Source organism: Callorhinchus milii, unplaced genomic scaffold (genome assembly GCF_018977255.1).
Source record: "Callorhinchus milii isolate IMCB2004 unplaced genomic scaffold, IMCB_Cmil_1.0 Scaffold9, whole genome shotgun sequence".
NCBI classification, from domain to species: Eukaryota; Metazoa; Chordata; class Chondrichthyes; order Chimaeriformes; family Callorhinchidae; genus Callorhinchus; species Callorhinchus milii.
Window position 1 is genome coordinate 13,724,329 of NW_024704750.1, and position 17,261 is coordinate 13,741,589.

At 38.9% G+C, this 17,261-nt stretch overlaps 1 protein-coding gene across 1 annotated transcript in view; it reads right to left on the reverse strand.

Annotated features, from left to right (window-relative positions):
• The window catches only part of prorp (protein only RNase P catalytic subunit), a gene marked incomplete at its 5' end in the record, with an annotated part of 20,130 nt that continues 2,869 nt past the window's right edge, over nucleotides 1–17,261 (reverse strand). Inside the window, 5 exons of the mRNA XM_007893432.2 lie at nucleotides 1–1,129; nucleotides 1,657–1,852; nucleotides 2,595–2,743; nucleotides 13,733–13,840; nucleotides 16,829–16,961. Of these exons, the coding sequence (XP_007891623.2) occupies nucleotides 1,001–1,129; nucleotides 1,657–1,852; nucleotides 2,595–2,743; nucleotides 13,733–13,840; nucleotides 16,829–16,961 (715 nt within the window). The remainder of the gene's footprint in view (nucleotides 1,130–1,656; nucleotides 1,853–2,594; nucleotides 2,744–13,732; nucleotides 13,841–16,828; nucleotides 16,962–17,261) is intronic.

The window sequence follows — 17,261 nt, forward strand, 5'->3', positions numbered from 1 at the left end:
AAGTAGTTTACTCTGGCTGTTGGTTTGATGACTTAACACAATTACAACTTTGGAATGCAGAGAAGGCAACAAAAGCAAACGAGGGGTTTTATCTGGCTTTATTAGGGAGCATGACATAGAAAAAGCTATGTAATGTACAAAACCATTCCAAGCCTAAGCATTTTAGGAACTGATCACCGATTGTTCTTGTATTCAAGCTGACGCTATTGTGAACAGAATAATGATCCTTCATAACTAGTATCTTGTTATTTTAACAGCATTAGTTGACACTTTAGCTTCAGTTTCCTACAGTAATTTTACCTGGTGTTTCCCTCCTTTGGCTCCCCTCCAGTATTGCATTTTAAACTAAAGTGGAATAAATTAGATCTTTGAATTGGATAGTGTCAATGTACCCCAAATAAACTTCAACTGATGGTCACTGTGATAATTTTTATATATTCCACTATGAAGTGTGCGTTCTGAGTCCAGTAGTTGCTTTTGCATAGACCATCACCCTGGATATGTTTCATCTATCAATACAAACACTCAGTATTAAATTTCTGCAATCTTTTATGACAGAGGAATTTCCCTTAAGGTATTCAATCCAACTGCTGATTAATATCTGGCAGAGCACACAACAGTACTTGGCACAATAGTCTGTTGTGAGTTATTGTTTAATTCCAAATACCACCCCCACACACAGAGAGTAATATTGATCTTAGTTAAAATGTCAAATCTGGAACCGTTAGTGAAGCTATGTGCAACAAGTTTTAAACTTGTTTTAAAAAAGATTTGTGTTCCCTCAATGAAAAGAGTAATGGTAAATTGCATATATTGTACAGAAATCACAAGTCATCTTATGCTTTCAATTTTATTTAAAAAAATTATACACATGTGGCAAATTAAATTCAAATAATCAATTTACATATATTTACAACAATGTTTTCTTCTAACCAAGGGGTATTTGCTTGGTATTTGACACAATCTTAGCATCGTCAAAATTTGCAGCTGATGTTTTTCCTCAGTGTTTTTTAAGACATAACCATTTATGTGGAACTTCATAGGAGCATCTCTCGACTCCTTCTTCATCATATGGTATATGCCAGGTGTCACCCGTGGTCTGTACTATAGTGTCATACTGTGGCATGATCTATTAGGGAAAAAGGAAGACAGAAGTCAGGTCACATGCAAATCATCACAAATACACCATATTTCCCACATTTCTAAAAAACACATTGTTAGAGCCTTATGAGCTTAAAAGGAACAATTACACCAACCAAGCAATTTGCAAGAAATAGATGCAATAGTCAAATTTTAAGCTTGTGTGCATTTTAACATAAAATAGTTCGGTGTGTCTGGCTCAAAGATACAGTAACAATGAAGAGATTAATTAAAGAGATTCATGAATGGGAATCGGCAGCCAAACAATATTGTGGAGACGGCTCTCCTAGGAGATTCAGGAATAGTGAATGAAAATGGACTTTTCTCTGCAACAGTGAACTCTTGTGTTTTGTGAAAGATCTCTAGGTCCAAAATAACTTTGGCCTAGTGTATTTCAGGTGATTACATAAGTTACATGTTATCCACTTAAAGCTCAATTGGTTTATGATTTTTTTAAAAAGGATTTTGTGTTGTTAAAATAAAGTGTTTATTTTGTTTTTGAGCTCTGCTACTCACCTCAAATTTTATTTTGCCCCATGGATTGTATGTTGACAGGACAAGTTGGTGTCCACGCTGCCACTTGAAGAATAATCTTTGGGTGCTGGTGTCAACCAAACAAGCTTTATGATCCCGCATTAAATCTCTACTAAGGAATCTACAGTGATTGCCTGACTGGATTGTTGCATATAACAGAAAAGGGTCATCTTCAGAGCTAAATGAAAAAAATAAAAGTATTTGTTATACTTGCTACTGAGGAATACAATCTGGAAATATATACACAAAGATACAAGTTGGACACAACAACTTGAAGACACTTTACTCTGGTTGCCATTATGGTTAGTAAAGCAATCATTCACCGTCCTAATTCAGATACTCACAGATTTAAACACAAGTTGGCAATTAAAAATCATTGGGAATTACACTGAAAATTTCTTTTTAAATAAATGTAAATTGTATCTTTATTTTGTAATATTTTACAATAAAATTTTTTTTGCTGGTTCATTATTCTGAATAAATAAACTAAATTCCTTAGAATAAAGTTACTAGATCCTTTTTGGGGGGAATCAGCCAAATTAAAATTTACAAGCTGGTTTTTTTCTTAACAAAAGTCGATATTTGTAGCATGTTCTAGGACAGTGGATGGTCAAAGTTTTGGGTCAGCCAACGAAATAGATTTTTCTTTATTGAAAAGTTACCAGTGTAATGCAGTGGGCCGCAGGCCACTTTTGGGGCATCGTCAAGAAGCGCCCTGCAGAACATCTGCACCAGTCAAGGCAAGTCTCCGCCAAATCATTACCTTGTTTCCAGTAGCTACTGAGTCGCAATACTCATGGCCAGCCATAAATGAAGAAAAATTCAAGAAAGAAATATGCTATTTGGTTGACCGACCATAAAGATTGGCCGCCACTGTTCTGGGATATTCTTGTCGATATTCTGTACAGAACTTAACTTACATGTCTTCTGTGAAGAAGCAATCAGCATACTTTTGTACAGCAGCCATGTGATTTCTGTCCCAGCTACGAGTTCCTCTCAGCATGTGCTTGCGACCCAACACAAGTAGTCGCAGGCCTTGTTGTGCAAGGTGAGAAACTACATCAAGAAGCTGGATTCAAAAGCAAACAGTTGGATAGTTAAGCTTCTGTTTAATAGACAGCAACAACAACAAAATTACATTTTACAGCGCCTTTCATGTCAGGAGGACGTCCCAAGGCGCTGGACAATCAAGTGTTTCGGACCCGAGCTGGGGGTCGGGATCAGGGAGGGTGCTGGACAGGTGGGGGGGGGGGGCAGGGGGAAAAAGGGTGATCAAATGCACGGTCGAAGAGGAGGGTCTTGAGACGGGTCTTGAAGGAGGCAAGTGAGGGGGCGAGGCGGAGAGACTGCGGGATGGAGTTCCAGATGTTAGAGGCAGAGTGGCTGAATGTCCGCCTGCCAATGGTGGGGCAGATGAGGTGGGAGAACGTGAAGCAGGCCGGAGCCCGCTGAGCGGCGGGAATGGGTAGATTGGTGGGGGTTAGGAGATTGCAGAGGTAGGAGTAGCAAGGCCATGGACGGCTTTGAAGGTGATGACCAGGATCTCGAACTGTATCCTCTGTGATGGGTAGCCAATGGAGTCAGGCGAGGAGGGGGGTGATGGGGTCACGGAGCCTGGTACGGGAGAGGACACGGGCTGCAGAGTTCTGGATGATCTGCATCCTATGCAGGGAGGAGTTGGGGAGGCCGACAAGCAGGGAGTTTGCGTAGTCAAGCCTGTATGTTATGAATGCGTGTATGAGGGTTTTGGCAGCCTGCGGTGTGAGGCAGTGGCAGAGCCGGGCGATGTTGCGGAAGTGGGGGAAAGCAGAGTGGGTCATGGGATGGATATTGGGTAGAAATGATAGTTGAGGGTCAAACTCGAGGTTCTGGACTGCCTTGGTGAGGTGTGCATCCTTGGATAGACACAATATATTTGTACTTCAGATCTAACTAGTTCTTTTAGCAAAGGAGCAGTCTGAATGCTGTTGCTCTGCATGTAGGAAGTTATGAAACTTGCACAGGCGGCATTTGGAAAGCACTGAATGTCAAGCTCCTATCCGGTTAGTGTTACCGTACCATCATACTTTCAACATGTTAAAACAGAACTGGAACATTATTAAAACCTTTACCACCTAAACTTTTAGTACATTTTGAAAACAGTCCCTTGTGAGAGAGGAAAATTTCCCATTCGAAGTAAAACTTTTTGTTGAGAAAAAAAAATCACCTTGTTGAAATTCCATCTCTGTTTGTCCCAAATTAACATAAAGCTATTTCTTAACTCAAAAGTATAGTTACTGTGGTGCTGCCTAGTAAAACGGCCTTGTTCAGCACACAATTCACCACAGCCCTATTAAATTGGAAAACAGATATTAAGCTATTTAATTAGAACAAGAAATATGGTAATTAGAATAATCTTTCCATTTGATATTTGACACCTTATCCCAGAGTCGAGACGTCGCAAAGAGCTTCACGGGATTTCACGGTGAAGTGTAATGACTGTGCATTGGTAAAGTAGACACTGGTTTGTAACCATTATTGAATACTATTCACGATTTGGAATAATTTTGCAGGTCATCAAATCTTGAACAATATACTCTGGAGGTAATGAGAGGAGGTTTGTCCCTGGCAGATGGCTAGAACATCCCTCCAGTTGATAAATGATGAAGGTAATACACACGCAGCAATCACATTGACAGTTGAACAACCTCAATGCAATCATTGCAAATTTCTCAAATGATATTTAGCAATTGACGTTTTGTATACATCTCAATCAAATAAACTACAAAAAGTAGCAAATAGCTAATAAGAGGATTACATAGCAGGAACTGAGTCAAGATGTTTGGATGACATCAAAGGCCATAGAACTGTGGACTCAATCAATTCACTAAAAGCTATTTGCTATTGCATAATATATAATCTATAAATTCATTGACTTTACCATAATGCTGCTGGAATATTGAGCAGGTAAAAGTAGAGAAATACAGTGATAAGGATGGTTGCAGTTTGGCAGATTAAGGTGTAGGAAACTGGAGACATCTTGCTCCTATTTCACTTTACTGACAAATATCATTATAATTACAAAGGTTATGGACCAAACCATCTTGAAGCACAATCTTCTGTAACAGTTAGGCGGGGATTTTCTGCCAAGTTGGGGAAAGTTCAGAATTAACAAACTCCCACGTAACTTCTCATCTTTAAAGGCAAGGAAAGTATGAGCTACAGAAAATGACAAAGTCATAAAATAAATGCGGGGATAGAAGTCTGAAACAATAAAAATTGAAGACATTTTGCACTTTGGAGAAATGAGATTTCAATGAACTCATTCCCAACACGTGAAAGAATAAGTAAATGTTTAGGTAGGAAAGTATAAAAAACACAATGTTGGGAAACAAAATGTCTGAACGTTAAGAAAAATGAAGTTCTTTTTTTATGCAAACAACAAAATATAAAACAGGAATGGAAATGAAAGCCAGTTAACAGCCTGAAGTATTAATTTTCAGCCAGATCAGGTGAAAATATTACTGTTTAAAAAAAGACAAGGAGCATTACATGTGGAATAAAATGATGGTTGAGTACAGGATGAATCTAGCAAGCGGTATAGTATGAAGTCTCTTTATCTAGCTGGTTTCACTATCAACTCAAACTGCTTATTTCTTTGAAATTGCTGACGTTCTCCTGAAGATTTGGAGATTGTACAGGATAAAAGATTATTCTGCAATGCCAAAAATGCGAGAACAATGTAGCATTAATGCAATGGGCACAAAATCCTATTCACTTTTCACTTGAAATACATTACCGAATTCTGTCCTGAAGGTTGCCTTCATGAAATGATGCAACTAACAATAGCTGTTACTGAGTGCAATACAATACTCATCTTTGTAGCATCAAAGAACAGGGGAAAATACCATTTCTCAGACAGTAAGATGTAGCAATGGAAAGTCAGGTGCTTGCTTGCTCATGGCATGAATGCAACTAGTCACAGGGCTTAAACTGTGATACCAAAAAAATCATGACAAATTTTCCATTCACTTGGAAACATGAATTGTGGGCATAGGCCATATATTAATCACTGATAAGTGTGTGTGTGGGGGGGAGAAGCAAAGTGTAAATGGCATGAACTGTTCTATGAAAATTACTGCAGTAAAAGATTACTAACCGAGGAACACAAGTAGCTACTACATAAATTGCTCAAGTGTTAGTTTCCACTTTGTAACTGGGTTTTCCGAGTTCCTGAGAAACACACAGTTAGTTCTTGCATAAATAGCAATAAAACATTAGTACATTGTACCTAGTAATTTGGCACTCCTAGATTCATTACTATTGGGGATGCAAAAATTAATCATCACTTACTTATCAACATGGTACTAGTCTAGCTGGACCACCCCCTCACCAGCTAGGGTTCTGGTTTGCAGAGTTGAATGTAGTCCCTACCCCTCCAGGTTTGCCTTTGATTACTTTGCGAGGGTAGCTACAAAAAGTCCCCTCACTTCCTCCACATCTCTTCCTCCCACTCGCTACTCCTCCCCTTTCCCCTCTGTAAAGATAATCCCTCAAGGCTTATTTTTAGACATGGTTTAATTCTTTTAACCTCAAATTGGTGAAGGGCTGGCAGATTTATTTGGATTCAGTTTCAGTACCCAATAATAATAATCCTTGCCTTTGATATAGTGCCTTTCACATCAGGAGGACATCTTAAAGCACTTTATGGGATTTACTATAAAATAGTTGCATAATGTTACATAATGCAGGTGAATGCAGAAGCCAATTTACATCCAGCAATGCCTCAAAAATACCTCAATGAAGTGAATGACCATTTTTATTTTGGGGATTATTGTCTAGGACACCAGCAGAATGACACTCCTGACAACACTGCATTCACCTGGTACTGGATTTGAGCGTCAGCCTAGACAATGAGCTCAAAGTCCCAATGTGGGGGTTTGAATCTACAATCTTCTGACTCAGGCGAGTGATACCAACTAATCCAAGTTGACACACAATTCCAGTGTTCAACCCACCCGTGGAGTCCTGTAGTTCACCGGTTACAGAGCACTAGCTTTGCAAGAGAGAGACCTGGGTTCGTTTCCTGGCAGGGCAAAACCTTGGGCAAGTTTCCTTAGTCCACACGCCTAATAATAAACCCTCAAAAAAAAATTGGTCACTTCAATCCACGACTGTTTGTGGGTCACTGCTGTGCATAATTGGCTGCCGCGTTTTGCCCACAAATATACAGTTAATTCACTTTACAGTATATTCTGTGAAGCACTTTGAGACGTCTGGAAGATGTGAAATGTCAAATGCAAGGATTATTATTATTACTCAGCTTCTCATTATTTACCACTGAGATTAAGACAAAATCAACAGAATTTCATACATCAAACAAATGACACAAAATTAGCCATCATATATATCTCCTACCAAAGCAAACTATCCTGTTGCATAAAAGCATTAAGTATTCAAAGAAAAAGTCTGGAGTATCCAAGTTGGTTAGGGAAGGGCGATTGTATAATCTGAATGATTTGGAGGGATTATTACCACCAGAAAGTGATCCACCAATCAACTAACAACCGGGTTCCTACTTACTTCTAAATAAACAGAGGCGTGTGGAGTAAGGAAACAAACCGGGGTCCTCTCGTTTGCGAGGTGAGGGTGCTACTCTACAGGACTCCAACAAAAAAGCCTACAATCGCATGTTCCAACTGGCTATTGAAAACTATTAAGCACCTCACATCTTCAAGTAAAATTTAAGTGCTGAATATAAGATTCACAACTCTTTTTAAAATACAAAATGTTACCAAGAGCATAAATGGAATGAAAAAATGTAATCCCCCAAATCGAATGTGCAGCTGACTAAATACATGTTAACGCATGTAAAACCATGTGTAGGAAAAAAGAAACTGACATTTAAAGTGGTATAATCACCTGGATGACTCCACCCATAACAGTTTCAGTGTGAGCTTTGTACTCGATCATACCATATTCAAATAACATTGTACAGTATTTACGTATAGTAAATTCAAAGATATTTCCTCAGTGACTAATTGGTTTATACTTGGCAAAAACCCTACACTCCTTTAATTGAAGTGTGAAAGGAATGTAACTGATCTGTAGTACTGTAGTTAATAATGATTCATATTGCAGGTAGCGCATGATGTGTCCATCACAGATTTCAAGGAAACTAAACTGTACATTCCCACACTAGAGGTTTTGTTTGAGGATGATCAGCTTGTCTATCATGCAATTTAGATGCTTTTATTTTAATAGGCTGCTTCATCATTACAGGTGCAGAAGAAATTGACATAAAAAAAATCCTGCTATGCCATCTCATCGGATATAAAATTTAAATTGCTCGTGCTGAGAATTTTATTTCGTCCTTGGGACAAGTGTGAGGAATTGGAAGTTTATGTGCGTATTTCAGAAAAAATGATAAAAGTAATTTGCCATGATTCAAAATCCAATCATTTTGAAGGAGTGCATCTGGGAATGAGTGGAATCATCTTAAAATAATCTCTTAATTTCAACGACTACATTTCCCCCCGTGGCTCACATATCAAAACATTAGAGCAAGGAGTTAAGCAGATAGTTGTGTTGAGAACATTTGAAGGTTATGAGGTGCAAAGGAAATTGCTATTTAAACCAAGATGATTTTATTGAAGGTAAAAATAAAACTGATAGTCTGTACAGAAATCTGCATGTTGCTCTCATACTTAAAACTAACTCACACACTTGGACTTTTTCAAACTTTTTCTCTAAACAGAGGAAAGTCCAGCTGGTAAAAGTAGGAAGTCACACACAGGTTGGACACAATTCAGCATAACTTCAACAAACGAGAAATACAACATACCTCTGTTTTTGATTGACTAGTTTCCATAGTTAGTCATGGGACTAAAATTCAACCTTTAGCCCCAAAATTCCAGAATTTTACAATCGAATACATTTACATAATCATTTGCAGGACCATATCTCACAATATTACACAATGCAAATCAAGTGTTCAATAAGTGTGGATAACCCTTTAAAATGATTGCCCCTTTGCCCCCACAGTCTAACACATTTAGAAGTTAACTCAACAGTACAGTAAATATGCCCATCTAAAATTAAGCAATAGAGTTTACATCAGATAAAATCAAGCAAAAGATCTAATTAAAATAAAGAATTTGGTTTGTGAAGTATACACTACCAATTTACATTCATAAAACCTTAAATGGAAAAAAGTGCATCACTAAAATGCCACATTACCTTGGTGTCCACACTTTAAATAGAATCTTTGTGGGCGCTAAATGAATAGAACTTCCTCAGCTACTCGGCTGTTGGTGTTGAGTAGGAATTTGATCAGTTAAAGCCATTAACCACAGCGCTAAATGAGAGTGGAGAACCATTGATTTGAGCAAATTTTGGAAGATAATTTTGACCTGTAATTCTTTGTTTACTTTGTGACATTATGAATATCAAATCATTTACATTGATTGATTTGAAGTTTATTTAGGCACAATTTACAATGTTGGATAATCTTCAGAGACTACAAAGCAATAAGGTTGAAGCATTACAAATACAGTCACTAGCATTTACAAAACATTCCTGGGAAGCACTTTAGGATTTTTTGACAATGTGATAAAGCACTGCATCAAATGTGAGGATTGATATTTTATTATTAATTTGCATAATAGTTAAATTCAGTAAACATAAGAGTTAATGGTTATTTTTAGAATACTTTCTATTTGCGGTTTAGGCTCATTGGTACAAAATGGAAATTTAGTAAATTTATTGTGTAAGAAATCATTTGTTTAAAAAAATCAAATATTTTACTAAAATGTTTCACAGACATCAAAATTATCGTTGCATTTGTCAAACCTCTGGGGGGTGGGTGGGTTGGGGGGGGCTGGAATTATACTATTTTCATGCAACTGTATTTTTAGTGAGCCTTTTCTGGAGCAGGAGGGTGGAATAAAGGCATATTCATAGGTGTTTTACAACTTAAATGAAAAGTTGAAGGAAAGTACCTAACACACACTCTGGCACAGAAGTATTGGGATTCTAAAAATAAGCTATTTCCTTACAGGATGTTCGTGGTCATAAAGCGATCTGCAATATCACACTCTCTCAGCATTTCTCATCCCCCACTCCAATCAAAAGCTGTTAGCACAAACGGCACAGCCCTAAGCACATACACACACACACCATATATGTCTATACACACTTGGACACACCCAGGATACACACAGTACAGCCCCCCAGCCCGCCCGCACAACCCCCCCGCCCAGCTCGCACAGCCCCCCAGGCTGCATAGCCGCAGAGCTCCCCCAGCCCGCCCGCACAGCTCCCCTAGCCCGCCCGCCCGCACAGCTCCCCCAGCCCGCCCGCCCGCACAGCTCCCCCAGCCCGCCCGCCCGCACAGCTCCCCAGCCCGCCCGCCCGCACAGCTCCCCAGCCCGCCCGCCCGCACAGCTCCCCAGCCCGCCCGCCCGCACAGCTCCCCAGCCCGCCGCCGCACAGCTCCCCCAGCCCGCCCGCCCGCACAGCCCCATAGCACATGCGCAGCCCTACAGTACACACACACACGTACACACGCATGCACATGCACGCACACAGCACTGCCCCATGGTGTTGTGTGAATGTACACTTCTATTGGGCTGAAATGAACATATACAGATATTCCATTGTAAACATCTGCAATCTAAAATTTGCTTTTTAGTTTTAAAACGGGTATAATTTCAGATTGATTTTCACCTGCAGAAAACACATGAGGTACGGAAGCAATAATAATCCAAGATTCAGTTTCCCTATCTCGGGCAAACTGCAGACTGCTGCACTCAACATTTTATGAATCATCTTTGGTTATAAAACTACGGTTTTGATAAGTTGCTTTTACTACATTGCTTGAGATTCCAGACTGGCACTAATCTTGCATTTTGGCCTTCAGTCCTACATTACTGAAGGATTATTAATACTACATACCATGTTACAAATGTAATCTTGTTGTTGTTTATCAATCAAGTGTTTGCACATTAACCTGGATTAACAATTCAGCATTTCACCAATGCACCATCTACTGCTACACAATGGTGCAACACCTTTTGGCTTTGCCAGATAGTTCCTTCCCAGCACAAGCACATAAAACAGTGCAGTGTCTGAAAAGAAGTAACACGTTTACTGGTTGAAATTACAGCACTTTTACCAGCAATTGGGCAGGAAAATGATCAGCTCATTAAATGACTTATTTTGATCAACTGCAAAAATGAAAAAAAAATACTATTTTCTCATCTGTAGATTGGTACAGCAAACCTAACTATGAGCATGTAAATGCAGGAACAAGGAATTTAAAATAGAATGATTAAACATTAAATTTATTCATCAGCCTGGGTTACGAAAGATTTTTTTTACATAACACCCTTTCATTAATGTCATACTCAGTATGTTCAATACTCATGAACAGGATTCACATCCATTCTGAAATGCTGCACATACATTTGACCACTTGACTCAAGTTGCAGACAACAACTTTTATATTGCGTTTTTCACGTAAAGAAACATCTCACAGTTCTTTACAAAATTAGATTAATTCAGATCAATTTATAAATCAGTGCACTGTACTGGTACCAGCACATAGGTTTCACTGTAAAAAAAGACAGAGAAACCAGTAGATGCCAAGTCAAACTTGCACTCAGTTTCTGCCATGGGCCTCCAGTAAACAAGTTCAAACAACAACCTCATTAGTCACTGGGGAAAAGCATGTATTGCAACAAACCATTAGCTTCCTGGTTATAAAACTTTAAAACCATGTTTATTTGTATTTTGTTTTTAAGGCATTTAAAAATAACTATTGGAGATTGAATGGTACAGGAGGGTAGGATGTGGGTTTTCAGCCACATTCTTACATTTAAATTTCTGATCTTGAATGTATAGCTGCAAGATAGTGACAAATAGAGGCCAGAGAAGATAAAATGTTGGAGGAGGGGAAAAAAATGAGATAGAAAAATGTGTCCAGTGATATTTTTGGTTCCATAACAGTAATATCACACAGTAACATAGATGTTCAAACATGGAAAATGTCTCATGTCTCCATTAGAAGATATTATGTATCTTGATAGTTATAATAATCCTTGCATTTGATGTAGCGCCTCATCACGTCTTCGAGATGTTTCAAAGCACTTCACAGAATATACTGTAGTTAATTGATTATATTTTGTGGGCGAAACAAGGACAGCAGTGTCCCACAAACAGTTGTGGATTGAGGAACCAAATCATTATTATATTTTTTGTTGTTTGAAAGGATTATCCCCAGAAAAGCGATCCACCAATCGACTAAGAACCGGGCACAATTGAGCTAGAGCTTTTAAGTTACTGTACATGGTTTACTCCCCTGCATAATAAAACCCAGTGTGTTGGTTGTAGATATTTAAATGTATAAAAAGGTTATTATTACTCCAGTAATAGCATTATATTGTACCTGTTCAGAATGTGAAAACAGTAGTTTACTGATGAAGATATTTTAATACAGATTTTTTAACACTATGTAATCCTACACTGTAACATGTGAGGCAATTCAAATGATTGGTAATACAGTCCTTTACTTTGTTCCAAAGTGAACATTTTAAAAGATTTGGAACTAAATTTCATTAGTGGAGTCCTGTAGCTCGGTGGTTAGAGCACTCGCCTTGCAAGTGAGAGACCTGAGTTCAATTCCCGGCAGGGCGAAACCTTGGCTAGTTTGCTTACTCCACACGCCTAATAATAATCCCTCCAAAACAATAATAAATTGGTCATTTTCAATCCACGACTGTTTGTGGGACACTGCTGTGCGCAATTGGCTGCCACATTCGCCCACAAATGTACAGTCAATTCACTTTACAGTATATTCTGTGAAGCGCTTTGGGATGTCTAGAAGACGTGAAAAGCTCTCTATCAAATGCAAGGATTATTATTATTAAATCATACTAGCACATTCGAGGGCTCTAATGGACTGACTAAATTATGAATATTCCCAAACTTTTGTCTTATTGAGTTTTGTGAAGGAAGAAATCCTGGGTTATGGTAAGTTAGTGAATCACTGTGGTTCTGGTGCTTTACATCTGGAGTATACAGTACTTCTGATTACTTGTGTTGAGAATGGGTGGAGTGTTACCAAGGAAGTACATGATTCATTCTTCTTAGTGACCCACAAAAGGATAGATGCTGATTCACAGCTATGACACAAGCAAAGCTGAAAGAAAATCTGCAGACGTAAACTGCTCGTTTTTATTCTATTTGTAATCCTAATCACGCACAGCGACTAAATTTACATAATTCTTTCATAGGCTACCACCTTACTGACATCAACTAGAAGAGAATTTTTTTTTAAAAAAAATGCAATTAGTACCTACCTCTGTGACCTCCTAACCCCCTACCAACCTGTCCACTCAGTGGACTTTTCCAGCCTGCTTCACACCGCTCGCCTCATCATTAGCATACAGATCTTCAGCCACTCTGCCCCCACTCTCTGGAACTCCATCCCACAGTCCCTCTGCCTCCCCCCCCCCACTTGTCTCCTTCAAGACTCGTCTCAAGACCGTCTTCTTCAACCATGCCTTCGAGATTATGGAAAATAAACTGTACAGTATGCAACTATAATAGTTAATAGTTGGATGGCTCAGAAATTAAGACAGTAATTGAAAAAGCTTCTGAAGACATCAAACCCTGAGATTAAATTACCAGCTTCAACCTTCAAGTCTATTTTTTTAAATATAAAGCTAATTTAAGTGCAAAGTTGCTCAATCCCATTGTTTTTAAGATACAAATTTATGTTTTAGAACACATCCTGCATTTGGTAATTTAGGCATATAATCAAAGAGCAACTGTTATGAACTCTATAAATGTCGCTGCCAATTGTGCTGCATCGTTTAACAGACACAAAACTAAAACCAAAGCAGGAAGTGATTTTCTAATCGCGTGCCATTTCAAACCGTGTACATTTCTTCATTTAATACAATAGAGGCAAATGCTGTAACACTGATAACTCCACAATAGTGTAAGAGTAACTAATCAGCAATGGCAGGAAAATAATCGGAAGGAAATTTCAAATGTATTTTAAAAATGTACTCACAGTCTTGGACTGGCTAACCTTAGCCGAGATGTTAGCAACGTTTAAGCCATCAATTACCACATCAAAAGGAGGCCTCCTTTTCACAAAGGCTTGGAAATGTTCAAGTTCCTAAGGGGGGGAAATATATTGAACAGGCATCCAGGCTATTCAATGCATCTTACAAACTAACGTACTGAATGTGAATGAGAAGATGCATTGTGAAATCTTACAAGATATCATTTTGATCCTTCAAATGGGCTGATCTAAGAACTCAGTTACCACTATAAGCAAACAATAAATCATCTTCTTTCCAACAACTAAAGAATGTTTTTATTTAACGTTCCACAAATCCATTGCTGCTTAGTTCCAATAAAGCAAGCCACAAAGGTGATCACTAGCGATATGTTGCCTAGGTTTACAATATTTTTGCTTTGAATGTAGTAATTTCTCAATTGTCTTTCCAAAGTGCCTCAATTTTTATCATACTGATACTATAATACTGATAGCTAGCTGACCATCAGAAATGGAAAAACTCTGGCGGACAAACCACAAGTATTACCAGTTGTTACCAATTAGTATTACCAACTGGGCCAGAATCCACCATTTTCTCATTGGTTATGAAAAAAATGACTACTTACTGTATAACTGACTGAATGAAGCCAGCTGAGTACAGATAGGGGATATCACAATATTGAAATGTTATTATGTGTCAAGTAAAATAGTAGTATTTTGTTAATGACTGGAATGCAGATTGCCAAAACTGAAAATCACTGGTCACAGCATTACAAATATATTTTCTACCTTAGTCATTCTGGCTCAGGGGAAATCCCATACCAAACAAGTCATTATGTGACCCATAAATGCCCCAAGGACAAATCTAGGTGTGTGTGATAGAGATCAAGTCAGCAAGCTATGTTATTCAGGTTACCTAGCAATTATCTCAAATATGAGTAGCCATGGCAGTATTTGCTTTTTTTTAAGAAAAGAAGCCACACCTTGTGCCTTCAAACTCCATTCACTGTTCAAATAGATGATTAAGCACATGTGATATTCAGTCAGACAATGCAGGTGCCATAAGGATTGACATCTGTAAAAAGCTATTGAGGCAGTGTCTCCTTTTGTTATATAAGGTGAACAACTAATTTATCAGGAGGAGTTTTTGCCTGGACAAACTTCTTTTTTGATCTAATATTATCATTGATCTTTAATGTCATCTCAAAAACAAGCAGACACACAACCCCATAAAAATTGGCACACTAGATGGTCTAGTGGGTTAAGTCACCATACTGGTATTCGGACTAGTACACAGAGGAGAAAAGAATTTTGCTCAGCTTTGATACCCCCTGCTGTCAAAATGGCTGTTAACACCACCAGTCCATGCTAAACTTGCATTTTACAGTGCATTATCATGTCAAAATGTCTGAAAGGGTTCTACAGTAATTAATTTCAAGTGCAATGTCTCTTTCTGTTGTAGAAAGGGGAACGACCAAGTTATCTGAATCTTTGGCCAGGGCAATCTCCTTTCACTTTCTAATACTGTTATGGATCTTTAATGTACAGAAAGAAGTGACAGATAATAAAATGTGCCAAACTGAACCTTAAACATTGCAAGACTTTCAAAATCAGCAGACCACTCCAGGTTAATCTCAATTGGTTCCCAACTCTAAAGTGATATTAGCAGTTGCCTGGAAGCAATGTCTCATCAGGGGAGAATCAGGGGAAAATCTTGCAATTGATTGAACTGAAGTTGCTGCCATTTTCTTGTTTGTTAGTTCAAGATTAAATGTGACCCATATAAGCGGTTCTTGTGACAAAAGCGCCACCTTCCGGCTTGTAACATCTCACAATCTGCTTTCTGGCTGAAACACTTTGATCTTAAAAATATTTGAACAGCGTCAATGAAAGGCAGGATCTTGTCATTGTGACCGAGAGTGGTGAATACATATAAATTGTTAAAGCTATAGCTAAAACAAAGCTACATAAATGCAAATGACCATGTAGCATGACTAGTGAAATATACAGATATTGATAAACCCGCTTCAGTGTAAAACAGACCGAAGCTACACATCTTAGAACTCATTATTTTTAAACTTGCTATCTCAAAATACTGCTTCACGATGGGGGAATTCAGTTTGAGCTTGATACAGTTCCCACCTGATGTGCAATGCACGCACTTTCCAGCAAATAAAATTTAGATACTCTAGGCCTTTTCATTTATTTTGTTTAAATTTAAAGAGAAAATTGCAAAGAACTGCAATACTGCTGCTGCTCTTGTCAGTGCTGTTTGGAGCGCCGCCATCTGTACAAACTTGGTACCGCAGTCTGAGACAAGTATAGTACACAGTAATTCAAAAGCATATTACTGATCAAATATTAATGTCAATTAAAGTAAAATAAATGGCAATGGGAAATCAACCTGAGTGTACTGCAATTATTTCATCAAACTAAACAACAATTTCAACAACTTAAAACAACAGCAACAACAAGATTAAATTTGTAAAGCGCCTTTCACGTCGGGAGGACGTCCCAAGAGCTGGACAGTGTACAGCATTTCAGACCCGAGCTGGGATCAGAGGGGAGAAGGGAGGGGTGACCAATGGCATGGTCGAAGAGGAGGGTTTTAAGGCGGGACTTGAAGGAGGCTAAAGAGGGGGCGAGGCAGAGTGATTGGGGTTGGAGTTCCAGAGGTTGGGGGCAGAGTGGCTGAAGGCTCTCCCGCCAATGGTGGGGTGGGTGGGTCAGGGGATATGGAACAGGCCGGAGCTGGCTGAGCGGAGGGAGCGGGTGGGTTGGTAGGGGGTTAAGAGGTCACAGAGATAGGATGGGGCGAGGCCATGGAGGGCTTTGTAGGTGAAGACCAGGATTTTGAACTGGATCCTCTGAAGGATAGGGAGCCAATGGGGTCAGGTGAGAATGGCGTAGATGGGGTCATGGAGTTTGGTGCAGGAGACGACACGGGCTACAGAGTTCTGGATTATCTGCAGCCTGTGGAGGGAGGAGTTGGGAAGCCCGACAAGCAGGGCGTTTGCATAGTCGAGCCTGGAGGTGATGAAGGTATGAACAAGTGTTTAAGCAGTCTGAGGTAGTGGCGGAGTTGGGAGATGGTATACCACTTACCAGAGGAGTAGTCTTCTTAAAAACATCATTGCCTTGTATAACATCGTTCAACACTCGCTTTCTTAGTTCACTATATTCTTCTTCACTCAAGGAAATGGATTCCAGCAACGTGTTACAGCTACGGCATTTCCCACTGAAATAAAATATTCAAATTGATGAGTTTCACAAAGCAAAGGTGAAAACCTGGGAGTAATTGACCACACTGAAAAATAACTGACAGTTCAGACAAAAATCATAAAGCAGTGTAAATAGTAAACTATAATTTCCTTATATTTCTCATTTTAATTTCTCTCTTTGCATTATTCAGTCCTTAACTCATATTTGGACATTATATTTTTCCAGATCTGTAATGCGTCTCAAATTCACGGATGGAACTGGGAGATGCCAGTGAAGGATAGTTCAGTTGGTATTCTAACTTCCAGAAGTGTCCATT